The sequence below is a fragment of the Coenobita brevimanus genome, chromosome 29, assembly GCF_032717465.1.
Source record: "Coenobita brevimanus isolate Jiangsu-jjx chromosome 29, ASM3271746v2, whole genome shotgun sequence".
Lineage (NCBI taxonomy): Eukaryota > Metazoa > Arthropoda > Malacostraca > Decapoda > Coenobitidae > Coenobita > Coenobita brevimanus.
In genome coordinates this window covers 30,486,778-30,514,366 of record NC_136982.1, presented here as the reverse complement: position 1 = coordinate 30,514,366, position 27,589 = coordinate 30,486,778, and the positions used below count along the sequence as shown (strand labels likewise).

The following is a 27,589-nucleotide window of genomic DNA, read 5'->3' as shown; positions in this document are numbered from 1 at the left end:
ATTTCGCCAATCATCAATCAGACTTACCAACAAGTCTCATATTTACATTATAATCAATGACGGCATCAGGCTTCATGATTGGCTCTCCCGTCCTGTAGCTGACCTTCCCAGTTCTCTTCAATTCCCCCTTGTGGATGGTGCTGATCATATTCACGACCTTCTTGTCATGCCACCTGATCGCAAGAAGCTTGTCTGACTACTTCAGGTGAACATCTCCCCTGGATGATGATGATGCTTCGGGGAAACTAGGCCACTCTTTCCTATAGCTCCGTACAGTGCCAACAGTGCCAATGCCGTGTTCAGCAAGGTATTTGGAGAGTTTCGGTGCTGTGTAGTAATTGTCTGTGTACAGCACATGATTACCACCAAAATACCTCTCCATCAGCACTTTTACAACGGAGCCAGAGAAGCCAAGGGGGTCTTTCCTGTTCACATCCATTGTGCTAGCCGAGTAGATGACAAAATCCAGGATATACCCCGTCTCACAGTCACACAGCACAAAGAACTTTATCCCAAAGCGGTGGCGTTTGCTGGGGATGTACTGCATGAATTTGAGACGTCCCCTGAACAATACCAGGGATTCGTCTATGACGACTTTCTGCATAGGCCAGAAAAATCGCATAAATCGATCCCTAATCCTGTTGAGAAAATCCCTCACTTTCCACAAAGGGTCAGTTTGGGACGGGTTTGCATTGTCAGCGAAGTGCAGGTATCCAAGCAGCTGTCGGAACCGATCCCGTGACATATACTTCCCGAATATTGGGATAGTAGTTATGTCATCCACGAGCCAGTACTCCTCCAACTCATGTCTCTTTATATGGGGCATCAAAAACATTAGTGCAAAGAACACATACAGCTCTCTGATCCCGACAGGCAACCACGACACTTGCTTTGGTGAGCCAATAGGTCCCAACCCTTCTGCTGCACACTGAGCTGCATACCTATTGGTCTCATCGCTGACATGCTGCACGATTTCATCATCCATGAAGGCCAGGAAGTAATCAACAAAGTCATCTCCTGCGTTGCATGGGAAGGCAGGCTGTATTCCAGCATTTGTCATATCAAACGGTGGATTGTGTGGCTGAAAATCTGCACCGTCAGACCAAACAAATGCATCCACTTGCCCTGTGCGTGGTTCAGTGGCAGGGGCAGGTTGCATTCCACTCGTTTCCCCGTGAGAAGGAGCTGAGGTGGAGGCAATGGGTGAGGCAGGAGGCAAGCGGGAGGTGGGTGAGGCAGGAGGCAAGCGGTAGGTGGGTGAGGCAGGAGGCAACGGGGAGGGGGGTGAGTGCGGGGGCGGTGAGTGGGGGGGTGGCGAGGGTGAGGGAGCTGAGCGGGGGGCAGGCGGGGGGGTTTCTGACCTGGTGCGTGGTGAAACTTGACCCTTTCTACCCCGCTTATCACCTCGCTTATCTCCTCGCTTATCGCCCAGCTTTGCCCTCCAACTGCCACGCATCCCCTTTGTTCTAGGCCTGCCTGCACGGCCTGCACGGCCTGCCTTCCCATGCTTTCCAGGCTTTGGTAATTCGTACTCCTCAGATGATGTAGACTGAGGAGAGGGCATGACAGATGATGATGATGATGATGTGAGGGCAGTAGGGCTAGGGGAACGGGAAATTGATGGGAAATGCTTATTAGGGCCTGGTGTGGGAGACGTGAGTCTGCGCTTCACTCCCTTCCCACGTGCAATACCAGATTTGCCCATAGGAGCCTTTCCCTTCCCAGAGTAAGTTGGGGGTGGTGGGGGGGAAACAACACGATCACTTTCATCACTGTCACTATCAATGGAAAATGGTTCACCACCAATCACTGCCAAATCATCACTGCTTGCTGTGAGTGTGTCACTTTCACTGCCACAATCAAGAGTAGTACTTACAGTTTTGTCCAGCTCAGTTCTAATTTCAGGAGTGCTCAACCCCTTCTGCCTCGCCGTCGGCAGTTCCTTTACTGGTGTAGAGGTAGAGGGAACACTAGCACTAATCATTGTAGAGGAGGAAGCGAGCGACGATGAGTCGGGACGGAGCGCCATTATCACGCACAGAGCTGGACAGATACTGACTGATGCGGGTCAGGGCAGGGGTGGGGGGGGCCCCTCGGGGTTGGAGGAGGGAGGTGTGGGATGGCTGGCGTGAAAGAACTCGACAGCTACTCTTGCGTGAGACAATTTGCGCGCCGGGAAAACGCGCGGTGTTCAAAATATTCACGATCATTCCAGAATGACACCCTCGGTTTAGTCCAGTTTTGTTACTGTCATTCTGGAATGACACCCGCGGTTAAAGGGTTAACTTGGGATTAATGTCTGTTTGAGATGCCATCCTGGGGGTTCCAGTCAAAGGGACTGAAACCTTTGGTGTGACATCCAAACAGTCTAAGTAGCATGTGACACAGCAACAGGCAATCCATAAGATGAAATTGAGATTCAGTCTCAGGATGGAGGGGAATGGGGGTTGAGCAGCATCTGCACCTACAAGTGGTGAAGTAAGCACAAGCACAAGATGATGTCAAGAGTAAAGAGGTGAATAGTAAAAAAGTATATTGTACCTGTACAATGATAGAAGAAGCTCCAGAATCAACGGGCTGTGCTTACAAAGCTCACATCTCCACTTCACAGTTTGGATGGAATACAAGGAGTATAAATATGGCACATAGCAGTAAGGGGAAGTATATGCACAGCAATATAAAGACAACACAGTAGTAACACAAACCTCGAGAGGGCAGCCAAACCTTCCGTGGAATAGGAACTTCCCCAAGCAAGTGATTTGGGAGAATTTAAAGACACTATGTGACACGTAGCTGCATCAAAACATTAATATGTGGACCACGCAGTGTAAAAATGTAAGATATAAACACAGGTGATTATATCCAAAGAAGGTAAATATAGTCATAGTGTTAAACAGATACTGTTCTGTAATGTAGAAGAGAAAGATATTATAAAAACATACAGCAGAAGCAAAACATCAGCACAAGAAGCTGCCATGACAGGATGATTTTTAGTTGAGGGAATGGGATAACAGGTGGAGGGATGTAGGCTGCATAGCCAGCCATAACATAGCATTGTCTCTGCATACATGTCCAATTCTTAAAGTGACAAAATATAAGGGCAGTTTTATTTGCAGTATACAAACACGTTAAAATTTATGAATGTGTTGTGGCTTTGTGGCTGCTTGAGATGATCCCATCACTGCCATGCAACAGTAAGAGCAATTGAAGCTGTTCTTCCTTAGGTGTCCAAATAGCAGAATGCAGGGGGTAAAAAGTATTTGCGTTCATACACAGGATACTGTACAAAAGAGTAATAGTATTTTTAAGTCCTGGAAAGGACAGATGGAACAGTACAGTACAGTCACTATTTTCGTGATATATACTCTCGCGAAACATTCCCTTGCCATCACGAAATGAAATTTCGTGATGGCAAGGGAATTTTTTTTTCCTAGGAGTCTCGCAATTTTCCTAAGATTTTTCTTGAGCCCCTGCATTTCCGCAGTCACTTGTTTTGAACCGACCATTGAGGAGATGTTGGAAACAGACAAACGAGCTAATGACAACGAAGTTCAGGAGCTCTTACCTGTCCCACCAGGTGAGCCAACATCTCGCCAAATCACAGATTTGCTGGCAACCACTGCTCGTTTGAAAGAGCAAATTGAAGAATGTGATGGGAGGACAGAGATCAGGGACACTTTCCTCTTGATGGTGGATAGACTTCTGGCTAATTACAAGGACTTTTTCAACGCCAGAGTTCATGCACATCATCAGACTCTAATAACATCATTCCTGTCTTCTCGTATTCAACAAGTCCAGGCTTTGGAGAACATACAGGCTGGGGAGGTCGAAGATGCTGTGGAAGAGGATATTGACGACACTGGGGAGCTTGATGAGCTTCCACTGGAATTTGAGGGCTTTGATGTTGAAGCATCGGGAAGTGGTGGTGTGGGGGAATCAACAGTGGTGGCAGGGAGCAGTGAGGGGGCAGGTGATAACTAACCACTGCTCTCAGCCTTGGAACTCATCTTCAAGCCCCATCAAGCAGTTCAGCCTAAGTGTCAATGTCAGGAAATTCTTTGTTCAGTAATATATTATATGTCTGATTAACTGTATGTAATTTATAGTAGTCATTAATAGGTAGCTAAGGGGGAATGAGGTGGCTGACCCCGGAACCAATTACCGTACCACTTATAACGTGTAAAGTATATGCATGAATTTCGCAAGTTTAACTTTCGCGCCGCAATTGTGGTACCAGTTAGGCGCGAAAATAGTGACTGTACTGTATAATCAATATACTTCTGTTCATTCTGTAGTCTATAATCTCACTGTATTTTACAGTAGAGTGGATACCTTGCATTAATTAGTTAAATAAGCAAGCTACATCCATTATTTTATGGTTTTCATAATTTTGTGCAAATGATTTCTGTTAGTGCTGCTGGTGTGAAGGACAAATTTTTCATAGTGTTACAATAGGATGTTTTTGTTTTTGTTTTTGAAGGCTCCAACATGCTTGCATGCATCGACCTTGGTCACCTAATAGCAACTGTCTATGCTGCTTGATATATGGCAGCCTCCCTGTTCAGTCCCTTAACATTGAGGTTAATGACCTTGTCCCACATCTATTTCAGTCTACCACTTGCAACCCCACCCCCAATATTAACGTTTCTCACCTTCTGCACCCAATTATTATCCCCTATCCTCTTCACATGCCCAAACCACCTCAGTCTACCTCTCCTCATCACAACACCAATACACTCCAGTCCCATCCTACCTCTCAACTCTTCCATTGTAAACCTGGCCCCCCCCAGGCCTTGCACACAAGGACACACTGCACATCCACCTAATCATTATCATTTCTGTACATTTGAGCCTGCGAATATCCTCTTCCTTTACTGCCCAGGTCTCAGTACCATACAGTATTACACTTCTAACACATGTTGCATACAAAGATCCCTTAGCACGGAGGGAGAGCCCTCTCAGTGTCAGGAGAAGCAACAGCTCCCTGAACTTCTTCCAACCACTTCTCACCCTGGCCACAGCGCTAACTCCAACCCAACTTCCAGCATATAACATGTCTCCCAAATAACAAAACTCTTTCACACACTCAAGAGACTTACCAGCAAGTTTAATAGTTTCACATCTGACCATCTCTATCTGCTCTCCCCAACACGCCACACACATAGAATCAGCATTATCTCGCAGTCTACCCCTAATACCACTACATATCTTATGCACCCACTTATCACAGACACTGCACAAGATGGAATTATTTCCCAGGCCCATGTGGCAAATCACACGTGGCCACTCTCCCTCTTTGACAGTACTGCCCTGAGTCCAAACCTAGATACCGTCTCTTCTATTTTATCTGCATTTACTCTTAAGCCATTGTGCCCCATACCATCTCTCCACTTCCTAAATCTTTCCTTCGCCCCCCTTTCATTCTCTGCAATCAACTCCAAAACATCAGCATACATTCACAGAAAACTCATCACTCAAATCTCCATTCACTTTTACCTACATAAATGATCATAACCATCCTAGCCAGCCACTCCTCCATCCCAAGCTTTCTCGTTGCCCACTTCACCACCTCTCTAGGGACTTTGTCAAAGGCCTTCTTCATATCAACAAATACAAAATACAGTTCCTTTTTCTTTTATGTATGTTTTTCCTGAAGCTGTTGAACAATGAATATGGCATCCGTGGTCCCACTGCATGGCATAAACTCAAATTGAATCTCATCAATATTCACTTTTTCCCTAATCATACCTTCTAAAACTCTCCCCTTTACCTTCATTATCTGATCGAAAAGCTTTATACCTCTATAATTTCCTCTTTCCAGGGCATCATCCTTCCCCTTGTACACATTTGCAATTACACTCTTCAGCCATTCATCTGGGACAACACATCATCATCATCATCATCATCATCATCATCATCATCATCATCATCATCATCCGGACCTCCTTTCCCACTCTAGGGCAGGGTGAGGAGTATCAGTGTCCAGGCAGCCCAAATTTGCCCAGTTCAATGGGCCATGCTTCCATTCACTCATCATTCAAGCCTCTGGAATCCTGGCTTTATCGGATACGCCAAAAAACATTCACCTTGTTCTGTAGCTTCATGTAAACGTATCCGATGGAGTCAGTTCAGATGCTACCACGTTAAAAAGTGGTGCCAAAACCCTGATCATGTACTTCTCCTTTACAACATTCATCCAGCCAGCTCGGTCTCTTGTCAGTTCCCTAGCCTCACTGACCTCCAAACCTCTCTTCCTCACACACTCATCCACCATAACTCTCCACCTTCTCCTTGGCCTACCTCGTCCCTCCTTCCTTCGAATTTGATGGCTATACCTTTTTCACCACTCTATTATCCATTCTTTCCACATGACCATACCATCTCGGTACACTGTCTTCGATTCCGGTGTCCACAGACTTTTTCACTCCACATCTTTCATGAATCACATTATTTTGTATCCTATCCACTCTCTGTATTCCATATACATTCCTCAGCAGTCCCATCTTCACTACTCTCATTCTTGACTTTTCATTTTCAGGCCACACCATAGTCTCACATCCATATGTTAAAGCTGGCACTAACACTCATTCATGTAGTCCTCGTGCAGCTGCAACACTCAAGCCTCTGTCTCTTATCAAGACCTTCATTGCACCAGCTACTTTCCTTCCTTGTGTCACTCTACTTTCCCCCTCTTTTGCACATTTTCCTCTCTTTTCTATCACTGTACCCAGGTATCTGAATTCTCTCACCAATTCCAGTCTCTCTCCTTTCACTGTAACATAGCGCTGGAAGTCACCTTCTCTCTCAATAACTATGACTTTACTCTTTTCTACATTTACTCTCATGGCATGATGCTCACAGACATCAGCAAAACTCTGCACTAGTCTACCAAGTTCTTGACTGCTATTTGCAAATAATGCATCATCATCAGCATACAACATATTTGAGACATTCCATCCATCACCATTTATTTCCAATGCCATCCCCCCTCTCCATTTCTTATGTTTTTACTTCTCTCATCACCGCATCCATATATATACTGTATATTGAACAACCATGGAGACCTCACACAACCTTGTCGTACACCCACACCGATTGTGAACCATTCACTTTGATGCCCATTAACCCCCACACATGCTTCACTACTGTCATAAAAACTCTTGACGGCACCTAGCAACTTACCATCTACATCGTACATGCACAAAACCTTCCACAATCCATCTCTGTCCACTTTGTTGTATGCTTTTTCCAGATCCATGAATGCCATAAACACCTTATGGTCCTCTCACAAGCCTTCTCTACTATCTGCCTCACTTCAAATATTTGATCCACACATCCTCTGCTACTTCTAAAGCCACGCTGTTTATCACCCACTAGGACTTCTGATGTCTCTCTTATTTTCTTAATAATAATTCTTCCATATCCCTTCCCTACAACACTCAGTAAGCTTATGCCACAATAATTCTTTCACTCACTTCACTCATGTTTATTTTTGTACAGGGGTACAATCGCAGCCTTTTTCTCTGCACTCCCCCAAAACCAATCATATTTACAGCTGCTCTGCTGTCTCTATTTCTGTTCATCAGGCTGTCAAAATATTCTTTCCATCGAGTTCTTACTTCATCCCCGTGGGTTAATAATCTACCACCTACATCGTTCACATCCATCACATTTCTTTCCGCTTTCACTTCTACATTTCCGCATCTCTTTCTGGAATAACTTCCAATTTTCAGAGTAGTTTGCATTCATTTTTATTCCCAGATCATCATTTACCTCCTTCTTTTTCTTCTTCACAAGTCTCTTTACGTGCTTCTTGCTCTCAATATATTCGGTTCTTATTTCAACTGAACCCCTTTCCTTTAACCACTCAAGCCACTTCTTCCTTTTTTCCTTCACTGCTCTCTTCACCTCATCATCCCACCATGCCATACCTTTCTTCTTTGTTGTTACTTTTGCCGCACCACACACTGCTTTAGCATTTCTCACTAAGCAATCCCTATATGCATTCCACAGGCTGTCCAGATCCATTTCATTCCAATTCACTGATTCTAACTCCTCCCCTACTTTGGTCCTGTAATCATCTGCCATTTCTTTGATCCTCAGCTTCTCGATTTTCTTTCTCCCTGACTACTCCTCTCTCTCCTGATCCACCTCACTCCTCTCAGCTTGGTCTTGCATACCACAATCATAAGACCTGACAGACCTCCATATCATCCTCTCACGGTCCTCGTATCAGCAGCCATTTCCAGCATCAACGTCTCCCCGTTCCCTCTATACCATGTATATTTATGTGCATCTTTGTGTTTGAAATGCGAATTACAAATGCACAACCTCCTCTCCTGACACATCCTTCAGTTGCTTCCCATTATCATTTTCTCCTGGTACTCCATTATAACCCATAATGTTATCCCCCAGAACCAGTGCCTTCTCTTCCATTCATATCACCCATTACGATCACTTTATAGCTCCTGGGTATTTCTCCCACCACTTCATCCAACTCATCCCAAAACCTATCTTTCTCTGTCTCACTCCTGTCCTCACACAGTGCATTCACTACAATCACCGCCACTTTCACCTCTTCGAACTTGACACACATACACCTTGAGCTGACACATTTGTAGTCTCTCATTCCACTCTGCCACACCTTATTCATCAACAAAGCAGCTCCTTCCTTGCATCCTCCTCGCCCATTCATGTCTGATCTTACACATTTCACACCCTCCCACTCTTCCACTTCACACCCTTTCATCTTTGTTTCACACCATGCCATTGTGGCATATCTCACACTCTTGAACACATTCACCACTTCCCCCCTCTTGCTGTCCTCATTCACATCTCTCACATTCCACTTAGCCATGCAAATCTGCCCATTTGGCTGGGGCCCTGGGCAGGTATTGGGTCCTCCAAGGCTCTCTGAAACAACTGCTGTGATTAAGTGATTTTTCATAGAGGAATCTGGGGGACACTTAACCCTGCAAAAATCCCAGTTATATTGTTACACCCAGCATAGTAAATGGCTTTGTGAGTACAGGAAACCATTTGGCTTGTCATTCAGTGTAGAGGTCATAAGGCATCTCTACAATGAGTGAGTGGATGATGGGCACACTCATATATAATCATATTTATCAGGTCAGTGACTAACCCCACTCCTGTATCTCTTGAGGCCTTCAACATTTCAACAGTCAACCCAGACACACCTGCTGCCTTCCCCACCTGCATCCTGGCTATTGCCTCACTCACAGTAGCAGCATGAATCAAAGGCCAAGGGCCAAACACTGGATCTGCTAGCTCCAAACCTTCCCTGTCCCAGTCAAACTCCTCATTCAACAACCGGCTGTAATGCATTCTCCGTGCATGTTTAATATCCCCATTGTTCACCCATCCTTCATCATTTTTCACACACTGCACACCTATAATAGCCTGATTATTCTTCTTGACTTGATTTGCCACCTTAAGTATCATTTTCTTCCTTTCCACACGATTTAGGTCATTAAGTAAAAGTCTCTGTGACTCAGACTTCGCCCTGTGTACCTCTCTTCTGGCCCTGTGTTTGGCAACCAAGTATTCCTCATTGTTAACACCCGTCTTCCATTCCCAGAAAACCCTTTTCTCTTTTACTGCAGCTTCTACACCTTCATCCCACCACCAAATTACTTTATATCTTGGTGGGCCACTTGTCCAGCCGCATATGCATCAGTAACTCTCAAGAGGTTGCTCTTGAGGACTCATTACTGTTCATTAATGCCTCTGTCAACAGCTCCGTGTTCAGCCACCACTCTCCTCATCTTGCTATAAAAACCATCCCTTACTGCTTGGTTTTCCAGCTTCCATATTTTTCTCCTAGGTACATTAGTCCTCTTTTTCATCACCTGTTCTTTAAACAGTATGTCACGGATCAATAATTTGTGTTGCTGCACAGTCCCATTTATTATTTTCTCATACTTTCATGAACCAAGTGTAGATGTCTGTGCCATCACTAACAACACCACACTTCAGAAAATACTACTTCCACTCATTTTTCCATGATCCTTGAGAGAGAAGCACTTATACTAGTTGCAAGTGTAGTATAAGGAGGAAGGTGGAAGACATGGCATTGCAAGCTGGCATGTTCCACCTCATGCCCACCTCACCTGCAAAGTCCCTTTTTTTATGAGTACTATGCACACAACATCACATAAAACCACATGATGTTATCAGTCAAACACTATGGTGTAAGAGGAGATATAAAGTAATTAATGCTGACAAAAGTTGATGTAAATGTTTCCAAGATTCATTAATGTAACCCTCTTTGCGAGAGAGTAGAGGAATTGATGTTATTTATACTTAGCATCAGCGAAGCAAGTGGTTTAGGATTCATCAATTATGGATGAATTTCTCATCATTTGTTATTGTTGGTATTGTCTTATATTAGAAGCTTTTCAAGAGAGAAAATTTTTTTCCTGTAGATGTTAGGTGAGCAAGGTCATCACAGGCTAGTTGTAGGACAGTGCCCTACAGTAGCATAATGGGCAGAAACCTTTGGGATCTAGAACATCTCAAATTACATCCATCATTAATAGATGTTTCTTCTCTGTTACATTTTGCCCAACTAGACATTCAATATGAGTCTTACATACAGTGTGCAGGTTACTATTATGTCAAAATATATCAGTAACAGAACAATGTATTATACTATACTGATATATATCTCAGAAATGAAGCAAAGTAGGACTGTATTAATACTGTAGGAAGGGGAATGCAGCTACATGACTGGAGAAAAGGACTGTATAGAGAATGATTGCACACTTTGTACTTCTTTATATGAACCAGCTATCTCGTGCATTCACCATGGTGCCCATTGTACAACACAACTTTGATGCACAGATGTACCTTGTGAGTTTGTGTAATTTATTTGCCATTGTTAAAGAGATGTTGACAAGCTTTGCATCCTTTACAGATTGCACAGTACAGAGAGCAGATCCGTGAGTACCGTAGCAGAAGTTCAGCAGTGGCAGCTGACGTGAGACGTGTGAGGATGTCCATGACAGACTCCCTCCACACTGTTGGCACTCACCCACGGGTCTCATCGTCCGTCTTAGACTCAGAAATTCAGGTATTAATGTTCAGTTTCAGAGAGTGAGTACAAGGTAAAGGTGCCAGATAGGAGATCCGGGTACTGTATTAACATACCTGAAAAGAATTAACTAGACAAGTGAACAAAGCGCCTCGGACCAGGATGGACCATACGTTGACGACCAAGGATCGTACAAAGGACGTTCTAAGGATGGGAAAGTGGAATGTGAGAGGAGGGAATGATGAAGTGAAAGAGAGAGAGATTGTTCAGGTGCTTGTGGATGCAAGAGTGGATGTATGTGGCTTGACTGAAACTAAATAGATAGGTGAAAGGGCAAGAGAATGGGAGTATGGTTTAGGAATATGTGCAGGAATGATTAAGAATGTGAGGGCGAGAGAGGGAGTATGTCTGATGATAAGTAAGAATTGGGAGGAGAGTATAAGAGGATATGGAACTGTGTGCAAGGATTGTATGGGTGAGTTTGGAAGTAAGTAGCTTGGGCAATTGATTGTTTGTGCATATGTGCAGACAGAGGACTGAGTGGCAAGAGTGAAAGATGAGTTTTGGGTGAGTGTTGAAGCATGTTTGGACATGTTTGAGAGGAGCGAGTGTTTTTGATTGGAGACACGAAATGGCAAAGTAGGGAATATATGAGTGGTTGGAGTGGTTGGTCTGTGGGATGTGCCAGCTGAAGTAGATGTGAATGGTAGTACTTCGGTGGACATCTGTACTAGTAAGAGGTTGGCAATAGCCAACACCTTCTTCCGGCATACGATGATCCACAGGTATACATGGAGAGTCATGAGAAGGATGGATGGTGAACTTGTTGAACAAAAGGCAGTGATAGATTACGTGTGTGTGGATGAGCGAATGAGAAAAGTGCTGGATGCAAGAGTGTGGAGAGGGTGGGGGAATGGAATCTTGGACCATCACTTAGTGATGGCCAAGGTAAGGCTGCAAAGAAAGTGAGTGAAGAGACAAAGGGGAAGACAGGAAGAAACAGCTCCTGTGAAAAGAGTGGAGAAGTTGCAAGAGAGTGAGAAAAGGCAGAGTATGAGAGCATAATGGAAGAAAGACTGGGAAGTAATGAGTTAGAGCAGATGGAGGTGTGAAAGAAGTATGCAAGGTATTCACGGAAGAGAGACACAGCGTGCGAGGTGGTTTGTGGAGTGAGGAGGAGATGCAAGGGTATGCAAGGGACAGCGTGGTGGGGTGATGAGGTAAAACGAGCTGTGGAATAAAAGAAGAAGACATATAGTGACAGGCTAGCGAGTAGGGATAGGGGAGAACATGAGAGAGAGGAGAGACAGGTATATGTGAGCAGGAGAAGGGAGGTGAAGAAATTGGTGAAGGACAGTAGACCTAAAAAGAGAGTGGATAAAGAGTCTGGGAGGAATCTGAGTGTGAAATGGAGGGAGTGTAAGAAATTGTTTTGGAAAGAGGTAAAGAAAAAAAGACAGTGTGAAAAGGGAAATAGTAGAGCAGTGAAAGATGGGAATAATAGATTGTTGGTGGAGAAGAGAGAGAAAGTGAGGAGATGGAAGGAGCACTTTGAGGATTTGTTGAATGTAGAGAGAGAGAGCAGTGCGAGTATAAGTGGTTGGGGAATGGCTGGGAGAAGAAGAGATGAGAGGAGGGAGGAAAAGATCAGTAGGGCAGAAGTAGTTGAAGCAATGAAAAAGATCAAGATAGGAAAGGCCCCAGGATTTGACAGAGTGTGTGGTGAAATGCTGGAGTATGGGGGTGAGATTGTTGTGGAGTGGTTATGGAAGTTGTGTAGATTGGCGTGGGAAGAGGGAAGGGTTCCAGAGGACTGGAAGTCAGGTATAATTGTTCCTTTATACAAAGGAAAAAGGGAGAGAGAAGTATGTGGTAACCACAGGGGTATTTCCCTTCTTAATGCGATTGAAAAAATGTATGGTAGGATGCTCATTGACAGGGTTAGGCTTATAACAGAGGAGCTAGTTGGAGAAGAACAAAGGGGATTTAGGAAGGGAAAAGGGTGTGTAAATTAGATATTTGTTCCAAGATATTTAGTGGAGAAGTGTCTAAAGAAAGGAAAGAAAGCATATGCTGCCTCCATGGACTCGGAGAAAGCATATGACAGAGTAGATAGGCAAGGTATGTGGAAGGTATTAAGAATATATGAAGTGGATGGGAAATTGATGAGTGGTGTGAAGAGTATGTATGAGGAAGCTAGGGCTACTGTGCAAGTGGATAGTGAGCTGCGTGAGTTCTTTGATCTAAGAGTGGGACTGAAACAGGGATGTGTGATTTCTCCATGGCTGTTTAATGTATACAAGGATGGGGTTGTAAAGGAGGTGCAAGGTAGGGCAGTGGATGTGGGGGTGGCTCTAATGAATGAGGGTGAGATGTGGAAGAGTCCAGTGTTGCTGTTTGCTGATGAAGTGTAAAAAAGGGAATCTAAAAGTTAAATGTAAACAAGAGTAAAGTTATGGTGTTTGAGAGGAATGAAGTCACAGAATGCACAGTGAAGTTGGATGGTGAGGATATGGAGAATGTGAGTGCATTCAGATACAGTACTTGGGTAGTGTGATGAGTAAGGATGGAAGTTTTGGGGATGAAGTGTTTGAAAGGGTACAGCAGGGAAGGAAGGTTGTTGGTTCACTGAAAGCGGTGATGAGAAATAGGGAGGTGAGTATGGAAGTTAAGAAGTCACTGCATGATAGTATTGTGATCCCTATCCTGACGTATGGAGACGAGGTTTAGACCTTGCTAGAGAGGAACAAGTCAAGAGGGAGAGCAGTGGAATTGAGTTACCTGAGAGGTTCATGTGGAGTGATATGGAGGGACAGGTTGATGAATGAAGTGAAAGAGCATTGTCCAGTGGATGTGGATGTGACTGAAAATATTAGGTGAAATATGCTGAGGTGGTTTGGACATGTGGAGAGAATGGAGAATGAAAGACTGACTAAGAGGGTGTATGTAGGTGAAGTGGAGGGAGGGAGAGGGAGGGGGAGACCAAGGATGAGGTGGAGGGAGGGAGTTGAGAGGTATATGAGGGAGGGAGGAGTGAGTTGGGGGGAGGGTGGTCAAATGGTGGGTGACAGAGCGACTTGGAGGCGTTTTGTCTGTGGCCGCCCTTTGTGGGATTAGGGCGTTGGGCTATAGATAGATAGATAGATAGATAGATACCTTTTATCTACAAATTCTGTAGTTAGAAATGACAGTTGTGAAAAGTGTCATAGTTGTAGCAAGTACATACTGTAGATTTTGCTTGGTTCATACTTCCTACTTTGAGAATTCATGATATACTTTTTTGTTAATCAAATGCAAATGAAAATATGAAGTTTAAACACAGTAAAAGTTGAAAAGTAATGTTTATTAGGTGCCTGCAGTTGGCAGTGAGGCTGCTGTTTTATCAGTTGCAATACTGTATCTGTTTCATAATAAGTGAAAGCATGCCCATTTTTTTCCCATTGTTAGTGCTTGATAGTGTTCAGCCGCAGATATAGGCATTGGTTTGAGCTGAGTAGCACTGAGTAGCCTAATTATAACTTTGTAAGGGACATTTCCTTCTTGCATGATTCATTAATGCTAGCTTACTCTACTTAAAAGTATTTTAGATTATTGCAGTACAACAGATTAAACATTTTCTTCCCTCTAAACACTGTATTATTGTTCTAAGGAAGATTCCCCATGTGCCATTCTAATCATGTTTTATGTTCTGCAGCAATGTAAAGACTAGTAAATTAGTATGGCTTCTGCTTGCAGTTCTAAAAGCAATAATAAATCCAGTCCATTATATCTCCTACAGTACTGATGAGTTGAATATTCTCAGGTACGTTGGTAAATTAACCTCTTGGAATTCCATGTGGTTTGCAGTAGTCAGGTCACCCTCCTTTGGTATCATCATTGTACCTAGAAGTAATCAAGATACAGTCCTGTAATTGAGACATTCCATGAAAGAGGGACCAACCAACCATGCATTTAATGATTTGAAAGTTATGTCTCTGTAATGGCTGTTCCAGTTTTCTTTGTTTACTCACAGAAAAATTGGCAAATTAATAGTCTTTCTTATTATAGCTGGTACATATATTTACCATAGTGGTGATAACTATTTATACTGCCATAAATGAAGGGGGGGGGGGCACTCACCATCCACTGACTCGATGTAGTGCTGCCCTTGGGTGCCAGCCCACTCCTCTCTTCCTTCCTTCTTCCCATCCCTCCTATTCTTTCTTTCTTTCCTTCATTATTTCCTCCTCCTCCTGTCTACGGGAGACTCGACACTGAGTGACAAGTCAAATGGTTTCCTGCTCACCAGGAAACCATTTACTATGCTGGGTGGTAACCATATGACCAAACTATGGCACCTGGTGGTTTGGTGGGTAATTAAGTTGTTCCAGTCGGATTGAGCCTGGGCAGGTTTATATCCAAGGGGTAGTTGGGGTTTATTGCTCATGTAATGCCACTCAGGGATGAGTGAGGCAGGTCACTCTCATCTTAAATGTCAGGTTCGACTTGCTTAGCCCCGGGCTCCTACACTGTCCATGGGGCAACACAGGATGGTGATGATGACAAATGAGGGGGTATGTGGGCAATGGCACCTAATTTTTTTTAAGTTACAAAGCCAAAATCCATCCCAGTTTGAAGGTTATGAAATGACAGTTTATCTGTAATACTTCTTGTGGTCTCCCTTCCTCAACAAAAACTCTCAGTAAATAAATGAAATTTTGACAATGTGCCATTCAGGAGAACATCATTATAGCTGTTATATCTATAGCTGTTACTAAACATTAAAACTGACAGGTATTAGGCATCAGAAGTCACACTCATAGGCCAAGAAGTACCTCTTTGATTGAGAGGCATTTGCCCAATGGCGCTTCTTTCTCCTCCTTGGGAACACTGTCCATTGCACCAGCTGAATGCAGTAGGGTCATTTGGTGGGAGTCCAGGTTATGGACTCTCAGCTGTGATAATAGGGCCAACACTATTTCTGTGGGGGCAAAAACTTATTATCTAGGCCATGGGAACCTGTTGGAACCTGTAGGTCCTTTTTACGCTGTTTGTTAGGTTGGCGCTTCTTCCATGGAACACCAAAAATATAACCCCTTGACAGCAGGAATGACATTAAATTTCTTTCTTCTACATCCAGACAATCTCGCACAGTTAAGAAAAGATCTCTCATAGTGAAAGGGTTATTAGTGACCAGCTGTGAGTGATTGTCTCAATGTGAAACAGACCTGAGAGCAACTGAATGCTTGTGAGAGGCAGTGAGAGTGGATGAAGGAAGGTAAAATTAGGGTGTTGATCAGCATCTCTTTTCTGCTGCCTTAGTTGGGGTGGCAGCTTTCCATGGTTTTGAGTCACAAGCAATGACTGAAGGCTTTTTGATCATATAAGACAATACAAGTAAGGAAATCGGTTGTCTGGACTAGAGTAGCTTAGCCTTCGACTGCAACATCTCAAAGGGGCTGAAATGGGATTTTTTTTTTTTTTAATATATTATCTTGTGTGTTATTAATGTAATTTACAATACATCCCCACAGTACGCCTGTTCCGAGTATGTGATCCTGCTTGTAACCGAGGACCCTTTTTTTTTTTTTTTTCCCCCCCATGCAAATTGAACTTGTAAGCGAGACGCACTGCAAAGAGTGGCCCAAATCCAGGGTTACCCCGAGTACACGACATTGCCCCCCCAAGAAACGATAACGGTTACTTACGCTTCACCCACCTTGTGATGTCAATGCTGCTCACTTGTCACGTGATGCCCATATGCGCCACTTGGAGGGTGGTGAGAGTCCCAGCAGAGGAAACACACGTGCACAGAGGGTACACTAACTGTTCCAGGTACGTCCCCGTGTACTCTGAGGCTATTTTTTTTTGCGAGTCAGGATGTCTGCCCCCTCCTCCAGGAAGAAGAAGTGCATCACCCATGCCATGAAGATGCAAGTCATTAGGAAGAAGGAGAGTGGGAAGGGTATCACAGCCATTGGCAAGGAACTAGGCTTGGCAGAATCGTCCATGCGAACTATATGGACTAACAGGGAGGCCATAAAGAAGACTATGAAGACATATGGGACGGTGGCATTGTACAGGAGAAGCAGGCTGACCAACCGGGCTATAATTCTTATGGAGCGGTACCTGGCTACAATTATCCTGAGGAAAGAGAAAGAAGCACAGAAAAATTGAAATGAGCAGGATAACAGTCATGTTTGCCGTGAACTTATCAGGCTCACACAAGATACGTCCTTTTGTGGTGCATACCGCAGCGCACCCCAGATGTTACAAGAATCTTTGCTGCATGGATGACAGCGGGGTATACTGGTACAGCAACTCCGGTGGTTGGATGACGAGTAGCATCATTTCTGAGTGGCTGTTGCGGCATTTCATCCCTGATGCCAAGTGGGGGGAAATATTTTCCCCCAGAGCTGTTGTGCTCTCTACTTTTATTATAGTTGCCCTTGGTTAAAAGCAGAGGAAAACCAGAGACCATTGTTAACAGTTCAAGGGGTTTTTATAACCCAGAAAGTATGTTCTCTTTAATAATTCTTATTATTGATATATTAAATGCTACTGCATTTAAGAAATCCCTCGTGGACAACTATATATTGTAAATACATGTAATTATATAGAATTTTCCACTGACCTAAACTGCGTCTGCACATTAGATGACGTGACGAGGATGGAAAGATCTTCGTGTAAAGCAGATGTGGAATTAAGATATTTACATAGTTAAAGGGAATATTTGGTTTAACTTTAGTTTAATTAAAACTAAGATTAATTTGTTAGATTTGCCTTGTATATATCATGATGTAATCTACCTGTATTTAGTACTGTAATTAATTAATAGTTGGCAACCTACCATTCTATGAGGGAGGTAGAGCCTGCCACACACCACGCTTTGTTCCAAGACATAGTCAAGCTAGCACGTTGTACGTATGCACCTTAAGGATGGTTGATTGCTCAAGCAACTACACAAAGCAGCCCCATCGTCATCGGTTGTCCGACACTCCCTCTCCTCTAGCTAAGTAACCTTTACGAATTGGCCAATTCAAGGGGGGATTAACCGGGAGATAGAAGAGAAATAATTGCTGTAGGTGAGTTAAGGTTAGGTTACGGTTTACCTAACCCTATGAGACTTGTTTGAATCTATTTAAGAACAACTTTAGGGAAGAGTAACGACCTACGAGTTGTTTATTAGGAAATACCAGAAATTTCTTACATAGCGGTGCCCTGACAGGGGTACCGACTTGTATACATTAAATATTTTTCACATTTTGGTGCCCAGAGAGAGGGCCCCGATTTGTTTACCAGAACCACTAAATATAATTCACAATTTTGGTGCCCTGACTGAGTGAGGAGAGCCGATGTGTGCCGAAGCGCTGAATGTGTTTAAGGTTGCTTTTAATGGGCATAGCTGCTACCACGTTCGGTTGCAGTGGATGATGTGGGAATAAATACATACTAAGTTCAGGGAAAATGGGTATTTTGGCAATGGAGTGTGGGGATGAAATATAACCCTAAAGGTTTAATAACCCTGGGGGATGGTTTGATACTATGGACCTAATCTCAACACACCTCAAAATTAAATGAATAATTAGCTGAGCTATAATTATAATGAATATTTGGTAATGAGAGGGGGGATAAACACAACCTTAGAAGTTTAATAACCCAAGGGGATAGTTTGCACAAAGAGGATCTAATCCCTACCCTCTTCAAAATTTGAAATAATCAGATAATTACTAAGCTGGGGTAAAATTGTGGTTGAAACTCACTGATAAATAATAAATTAGAAATCAGTCAACATGTCTGTTCCCTTGTTGCAAAGATCTAGTAGTAAGGCAGGATGGGTAATTAGAGCCATAAATGATTGTAAACAGTCGTTGGATGAAATACCTCTGTCCAAGGATACCGATGGAACAAGTATGAAGAAAGTTATATAACTTTAGAAGCGGCTATAGTAAAGGCTGATGATAAGGAACTCTTAGAGTTAGAAACTACGAAGTTTGAAGCTAAATTACAATACTTAACTGAAATAAAGACACTAGAGTCAAAATTAGCTGAGACAGCCACGGAAACACAAGTTGTGGAACAGCAGAATAAGAGCTGTGTTACCACAAATAACACTTCCTGAGTTTGATGGGGAGGAGAACTGGAAATCCTTCTGGGACCAGTTCAGATATTTAGTACACGATAGAACAGATCTCCCTAAAGTCAGCAAACTTACATATCTGTTAGGACAGGTCAAAGGAACACCATATCAGCTAATAAAAGAATTACCAGTAGAGGAAAATAGTTATGAGGTGGCCTTGACCATCCTTAGACACAACTACGAAGACAGGGAGCAAGTTATTACTCAGTTACTGAAGGCTCTAATTGAATTACCCATACCTAGACACGATTTTGATTCCTTGCAAAAATTTAGAATTGCAATAAGTTGTAACTTAAGGGCCTTAGGTACTTACGAAGATATTAAGGTATCAGACTGGGTGCTTTCAAGAATTGTGTCCTTAAAGCTTCCACAAAAAACCAAGGATGCTTTGTATGGTAGGTATCAAAAGGATAATTTCTCCTGCGAAGAGATTGAGGAAGGTTTGATGCAACTCTTTGAACATTTGCAAGGAACAGTAAAACCTACTGAGGTCAAACAGAAGACTGAAATAAAGAAAAAACCCACTAACCAACTGGTTGGGAAAGCTAAGTCAAAGAAGACTAAGTATGTGCCTAAAGAAGAGATAGGTACTTTCCTTAGCTCCCTAAAGGCTGAGGATAAAGTATTAAAGATAAGGAACAGACATGCTGAGGATATGAAGGAAGTAAAACCCTCCATGGTAAAGGACAGGAAAGTTTGTGTATTTTGTGGTGAGCAACATTCCAGGGCATCTTGTCAACCGTATCCTGATTATGCATCTAGAGTAGGAAAGCTTCAGGAACTGTGGTGTTGTATAATCTGTATGAACTCCGAACATACGGCCGCGGACTGTAAGACTATTTAAATCTTCGTTTTAAATGCAAAAAAGATCACCATCATAGTGCTGTGTGCCTTAGGATGAAGATTGAGGTTCCTAAACCTGCAAGCGTCAATATAACAATTGCAAAAGGGAATGCTCCATTAGTAATGCCAGCTGCAGTACCAATAGCAGATGTGAAGGTATTGTTTGAAAACAGAAACCTGTTAGTTTGTACCCTGTTTGATACGGGTGCTCAGAAAACCTTCATTTCTGCAGATATTGTGAAGGAATTAAAGTTACCAATTATTGGCAAGGTAAATCTAGCCATTACAGAATTCTTAACAACTAAGAAAGCTCAGTCTTTTGATTTAGTTGGACCTGTAATACAATTAGGCAGATATAAATGCTGTATAACAGCAGCTGTGCCTGATAATATGGAGACAAGTATATACATAAAAGGATTCGATCATCTACAAAGCTCAGAGATAAGGTTGGCTAAACGGAATGTGGAATCAGATACTGTGGGTCCCATAAAAATGATAATTGGTTCTGATTATTGTGGAAGAGTCCTACATAGGACTTTCAAAAGGAATAAGGTACAGTTGTTCAAGAGTCCAGGAGGTAGCCTTATTATGGGTCAGTTGCCTTTTCCAAAACAAGTTAAAGGAGAGGCCAAACTAGTAGACTCTGTCTTTTTTACCCCCACACAGTAATTGATGGTAGCTAGAATAGGTGTAGAATTAGAACCTACTCAGATAAATGCCTTGCTGGATGAAAATATTGAACCTGTACACAAATTGTGGGACCTAGACAGTGTAGGTATACACTCTGAGGAACCAACCCCTGAAGATAAAATAACCTGGGACTTGTATAATCAGTCTGTGGAACTTAAAGATGGACAATATTGGGTAGGATTACCATGGAAACTAAACCATTCGGAGTTACCAACAAATTACCAAGCAGCTAAAGCTCAGTTGAATTCTCTTCTAAAAAAGTTGAGAGATAAACCAGAACATCTGACCATATATGATAATATTATAAAGGATCAATTGAAGAATAAATTTATAGAAGAGGTAGAATTCCCTGTTAACCACAAAGAAGGACATTACTTACCACATCATGCTGTAAGCAAGGATTCAGTAGCTACTCCCATAAGGATAGTATTCAATTGTAGTAGTAAAGTGTCCAAGGGATCAGCTAGCTTGAACGATTGCCTGTACTCTGGACCTACACTAACAGAGAAGTTAGGGAATGTGTTACTAAGATATAGAGAGAAACCTTATGCTTACACTGTAGTCATTAGTAAGGCTTTTCTCAGAATAGGACTGAGAGAGGAGGATAGGAAATTTACAAAATACCTCTGGCCTCATGATTCTCAAAATGAGGATAGTCCATTGAAAACTTACTGTTTCCGATCGGTGCTCTTTGGCTCTTGTGCTAGTCCATTCCTACTTTGCAACACTGTAAAGCATCATTTTGAAAATGCCAGTTGCCCAGAAATAGGGCAGGCATTTTATATGGATAATTTGCAAGGTGCTGCTGATACAGGGTCGGAAGCATTGAAGGCTTATGAAGTAGCCAATTCCGAATGTGGGAAGGCAAATTTACCGTTACAGAGCTGGAATACAAATTCACTGCTTTTGAGGAATAATATACAAGAGGATTTTCCAGATTCTGACATTCCTAAAATTCAAAATGTGGTAGGTCTTAACTGGGATACAACAGTTGACGTAATAAGTTTGAAACCAATTAAGTTCTCTGATGTCACTCTCACCATGAGGTCCTTGTTAAGTCACGTTTCCAAGCTATTTGACCCATTAGGGTTGGTCAGTCCTATAGTTATTAGGGGACTCTGAATTAGGTGAGACATATGTGGAACAATGGAAACAGATTAGAAAGGAGTTTGAAACCACATCAAGCATATGTATTCCAAGGGAAATTAACAGTAATGAGAAGTTGCACTTACACACATTTTGTGATGCTTCTCAAAGGGCCTATGGAGCAGTAGCTTATTGTGCAACAGGAGAGGATAGTAAGATTATAATGTCCAAAACCAGAGTTGCGCCAATTAAAGGAAGAACCCTACCTCAAATGGAATTGACTTCCATAGAGTTGGGAACTAAATTGGCCAGGTATTTGACCACTACTCTTGATACTCAGTTTGAGGATATTTACATATGGACTGACAGTGAGATTTGTCTTTACTGGATAGGGAAGGAAGTCGGTAAAAATCCTTTCGTCAGTAATAGAGTGAAGACTATTAAAGAGCTGTCTTCCAAATTTAATTTCATGCATGTATCCTCCAAACAAAATCCAGCTGATCTGCTCTCGAGAGGTTCGACCATAAAGAGACTGATCAAAGATAACATGTGGTTTAAAGGTCCTAAATGGTTACTCACTAAGGATTGGCCTGAACAGAAACAGTACAGTATTGCAGAGGTTAGTGTAGTGAACTTGGATCCTATAGTGCCTGAGCCAGAAGTACAATAATCACTCTAATATCCGGACGCCCAATATCCGAACATCCCCACTATCTGGACATAAGAATGTTTCATACTGCACTTTTTTTCCATACTATACTTACCTCATTTCACTCTTTAATGTCCTTTATTGGTGTGAATAGGGTGTTAGGAGCTATGCATGTGCAGTAGGAAGGTGTTTTTCTGAGTTAGGCTAGGTTAGGGTCCATAAGTACCAGTCCAGGAGCCAGTCACCAGAATGTTTATTATTGTATGAACCTACTTCTAAATCCTCATTTTATGTTTCTTTTGCATTTATTTCAGTCATTTATGTGCCTTATTGGTGTGATTTGGATCTTAAATAGGTGTTATGCATGTCCAGAGGGAGTTGTATAGGTGTTTCTCTGAGTTAGGGTCCATAAGTACAAGTCCATAAGCTGGGGCCCAATATCCGGACAGAACCAATATCCGGACCTACCTATGGCTCTATTACGTCGGATATTGGAGTGATTACTGTAATTGACATCAGCCGATTCTCATCAGTAAGACAACTTAAACACTACTAAATTGGTTGTTGAATTTTTTAACAAGAAAGTGGGGTTTCAGAAATTAGATCCCCTAGAATACTGGCTGAAAAGAGTACAAAGAAATTCTTACGGGGAAATATATAAACTTTTAGGCCAAGACACTGGGAAAGGGAATAAGCTGATGAAGAATTTAGGCTCGTTCTGAGACGGAAAAGATCTGATAAGATGTTGAGGACGATTGTTAAAGGCTGACTTGCCCATCCAAACCAAACACCCCATTTTATTACCCAAGAGTGGTTGCTTTGTACAGCTTATTATAAAAGAAGCCCATGATTCCACTCTCCATGGAGGCGTGCCACAGACCTTAGCCCAAATTCAGGAAAGGTACTGGATTCCTAAGGGTAGATAGGTTATTAAAAAATATCTCAAAAACTGCATCATTTGTAGGAGGTATGAACAGCGACCTAATAACTACCCAGCCCTACCGAAGGATAGGGTGAACATAAGTCGGCCCTTCCAAATAACAGGAGTGGACTACACAGGCTATAACTATTACGGGTGAGGAAACTGCCCATAAAGTTTGCATTTGTTTATTTACTTGTGCCTACACAAAGGCAGTCCTTCTTGAATTAACGGAAGACCTAAGCTCAGAGACATTCCTCAATGTCTTTCGCAGATTTGTCGCTAGAAGGTCTTGTCCTGGCAAGTTAATAAGTGACAATGGAACTAATTTCACTGGAGCAGCACCTGTTGAATATAATGAATGACCCAAAGGTTAAGTCGGCGCTGGGAATCTGAAATTGTATTTGGCAGTTCACAGCTCCAAGAGCTCCATGGCAAAATGGATTTACCGAAAGAATGATTGGTATTGTCAAGAACTGCCTGAGGAAAACATTACACAGAACTAAGATCACGAGAGAAGAATTAAGAACACTAATAAGAGAAACTGAAACCAGGATTAATAATAGACCCCTGACTTATATAGATGACACTAGCATCTCGCTAGAGGCCTTAACACCGGCACATATGTTATATGGCAGGAAGCTCCATCCGATGCCTTGTGTGGATATCCAGGAAGAAGCTGATAATCCTAACATAGAAAATAATGATTTAGGACGACATCTGCAGGAGGGATATCAATGTCTGAAAAGGGTGTTGGATACTTGGAATAGACATTGGAGCGATGAATATCTTTTGAGCCTGCGAGAAAGATTTTATGGGGCCCAGGCTGCCAGCAACAAATCTGTTATAAACATAGGGGATGTGGTCTTAGTGAAGACCGAACAGCCAAGATCCCAGTGGCCATTAGCTAAAGTGATCTCCACACACTCAGATTCTGAGGGGGTGCTGAGACTCGTAAAAATAAACTGTAGGGGGCATACCAGTATAAAAACTATTGATAAACTGGTACCCCTTGAGTTAGCAGCCACTCCGGATCCAGGGGATGGTGAAGATCAAATGAGTCAAGAGTCGCGACCTGGAAGGGCCGCAGCACAGGGTTCTCGAGATCTATGGAGGGAACTCCTCTCTAAGGGTCATATTACATGATACAGCGTATCATTTTCCGCCGGCCCCAAAACTGGGAAATATTTTCCCCCAGAGCAGTTGCATTCTCTACTTTTATTATAGTTGCCCTTGGTTAAAAGCAGAGGAAAACTAGAGACCGTTGTTAACAGTTCAAGCGGTTTTTATAACCCAGAAAGTACGTTCTCTTTAATAATTCTTATTATTGATAAATTAAATGCTACTGCGTTTAACCCTCATGGGCAACTATATATTGTAAATACATGTAATTATATGGAATTTTCCACTGACCTAAACTGCGTCTGTGTGTTAGATGACATGGCGAGGATGGAAAGATCTTTGTGTACAGCAGATGTGGAATTAAGATATTTACATAGTTAAGTGGAATATTTGGTTTACCTTTAGTTTAATTAAAACTAAGATTAATTTGTCAGATTCACCCTGTATATATCATGATGTAATCTAACTGTGTTTAGTATTGTAATTAATTAATAGTTGGCAACCTACCATTCTATGAGGGAGGTAGAGCCTGCCACACACTGCACTTTGTTTCTAGACATAGTCAAGCTAGCACGTTGTACATACGCACTTTAAGGACTCTTGATTGCTCAAGCAACTATACAAAGCAGCCCCATTGTCATCGGTTGTCTGACACTCCCTCTTGTCAAGCTAAGTAACCTTTACGGGCCAATTCAAGGGGGGATTAGCCAGGAGATAGAAGAGAAATATTTGCTGTAGGTGAGTTAAGGTTAAGTTACGGTTTACTTAACCCTATGAGACTTGTTTGAATCTATTTAAGAACAACTTTAGGGAAGAGTAACGACCCAAGAGTTGTTTATTAGGAAATACCAGAAATTTCTTACATAGCAGTGCCCCGACAGGGATACCGACGTGTATACATTAAATATTTTTCACATTTTGGTGCCCAGAGAGAGGGCCCCGATATGTTTACCAGAACCACTAAATATTTTTCACACCAAGGGTAAATCCCGGGCACTTGGCATCCCCTTCAAGGTGCTTCTCATCCTCAACAATGCCCCAAGTCATCTAACCTGGCTAGCAGACCTCAGCAAGGAATGCAGGATCGTTTTTCTGCCCCCAAGAATGAGTTCTCTCATCCAACCGCTAGACCAGGAGCTGATTGCAACAGTCAAGCAGCTATACCACCACTGCCTCTACGATCACCTCCGCAACAAGACCAACAGCTGTGAGGAACTGCTGGCAATTCTTGACGTGAACAGAGTTGAGAGTGATGTCATGGACACCGAGGATGGTTTGGACTCGCTACCTGTTTCACCCGCTTCATTCTCACCACACACAGCACCTGCACAACCAACTTCAACTCCTGAGAAGACTATTATGGCTTTTTGGCAGTCATTCAACCCCTCTTGGGGAGATATAACCACAGCAACAATCAACCATGCTTGGTGCCTCCTCGTACCGCACCTGTGTGAAATCGCACCAGGAAGCAGCTTTCAGTCCTTGGCTGCTGCCGAGGCAGCCACTCTCATAAGTGCATAAGCTGTGCCTGGGTTTCAGGCCGTCTCACTGGAGGAGATCAGGGATTTACATTTGGCAGCAGCAGAGCAGGATCCCCAGGAAATTGTGCAGCGAGTGGACAAGGCCGATGCAGAGCAGAAGATCGCAGCAGAAAAGACAGCAACACCAGTGATGGAGAGTGAAGATTTGTCCATGATGGAGATCAGCAAGGTACTGTGTGCCTTTGATAAATTCAAGGAAGAATTCAAGGACATCGAATGCTCTCAGTTGTGAGTGGAGGAGGTGATGTCTTCACTGGACAAAACCTTCTGCTACTACACTGACAAGCACAACCAGGAAGTAAACAGATGGAAGCAAACACTCATCACCCATTACCTTCGGCTTGAACAAAGTGAGGAATCGCTCCCTTCAGTATCAGAAGAGCCATATCCTGAGGAGGATCAAGAGACTGATTCGATGTCTGAGATGTCAGAAATAGACGTTGAAGGGTTTATGAACGAAGTGAGTGCATTAGCTAGTGAAAGTGTCGAAAGTGTTGGTGATGAAAATAGTGAGGAAGGTGGTGTGTCGGGTGGTGTGGTGGGTGATGTAGGAGATGCACGCTAGGTGCCTCATCCTGCGTCGGATCCTCTTCATACCTCCATCACGCCTGTTGTCCTCTTGGATGTTATCCTTTTGGGTAAAGGTGAGCAGCCATATTCTTGTTGGTTTAGTTAAGCCATATCCTTGTTGAGTTACCTAGTAAAGTCATAATCTTGTTGGTTTACTTCATCTCAGGTTATGTCTTAGATAGTTTCCCTGTATAGTACAATACTTAGGTCTGAAAGCCGTCTCAAGGGTTGCCCATGAAGGGGGGTGCCGCCCATATGTAATTTTTCCCATAAGTTTATGTATTCACAGTATGCGAATTTTTAGCACGCGACACCCTCTGCTGACCACATAGGTGCGTACTAGGGGGATGTACTGTATGTTAATATCTAAGGCATTTAACCCTTTGGCTAGATTGCGCATTCGTGGTCGAGAGAGGAAAAAAAAAAAGCCCACATGCCTTGACTTAACTGTAGTCCATGTTCTTCAATTTTTTTTTAACCTACTCGACTTTAACCTCTAGGGTACGCAATTCTCCAGCCTCGACTGCCCCCCAGGACGCAAAAACAGGCCAATTTTTCGACTTCCTCAAAGGTTAAAAGTTTTATGCCCGATTTATAGAGCTTGAATTTACACACCTGAAAACGCAAACCCCACCCTCCTAGACCCAATAGTTACCAAGCTATGGCCGGTCAAAGTTTATAATAGTTACCCGTCACGGCCCCGGCGAGAAAGAAAATACGCCACTCGCACCTGTTTTCTTCGCAACAATACATACAAAAATCACCAAAATCAATTTTTTTTTGGTGTGTATAGATGTTATAAACCATTGTAATGTGCTTAGAAAAAAATAAAATAGTGACAAACCCCCCAAATAAATGATAAATAAAAATTATCCTTCCCTCCTCTCCTCTCCTCATACCTCCAATCCCCTCCCTCTCCTTCTCTTCCCTTCCCTTCCCTTCCCTTCCCTTCCCTTCTCTCCCCTTCTCTTCCCTTCCTTTCCCCTTCCCTTCCTTT

General features: G+C 42.8%; 1 protein-coding gene across 4 annotated transcripts in view; it reads left to right on the top strand.

The window, feature by feature from the left end:
• The window catches only part of LOC145395050 (uncharacterized), a 1,083,039-nt gene that overhangs the window by 1,030,580 nt on the left and 24,870 nt on the right, over nucleotides 1-27,589 (top strand). For all 4 annotated transcript variants that reach the window (XM_080268801.1, XM_080268802.1, XM_080268803.1 and 1 more), the window contains one exon: nucleotides 10,937-11,092. In XM_080268801.1, the coding sequence (XP_080124927.1) occupies nucleotides 10,937-11,092 (156 nt within the window). The remainder of the gene's footprint in view (nucleotides 1-10,936; nucleotides 11,093-27,589) is intronic.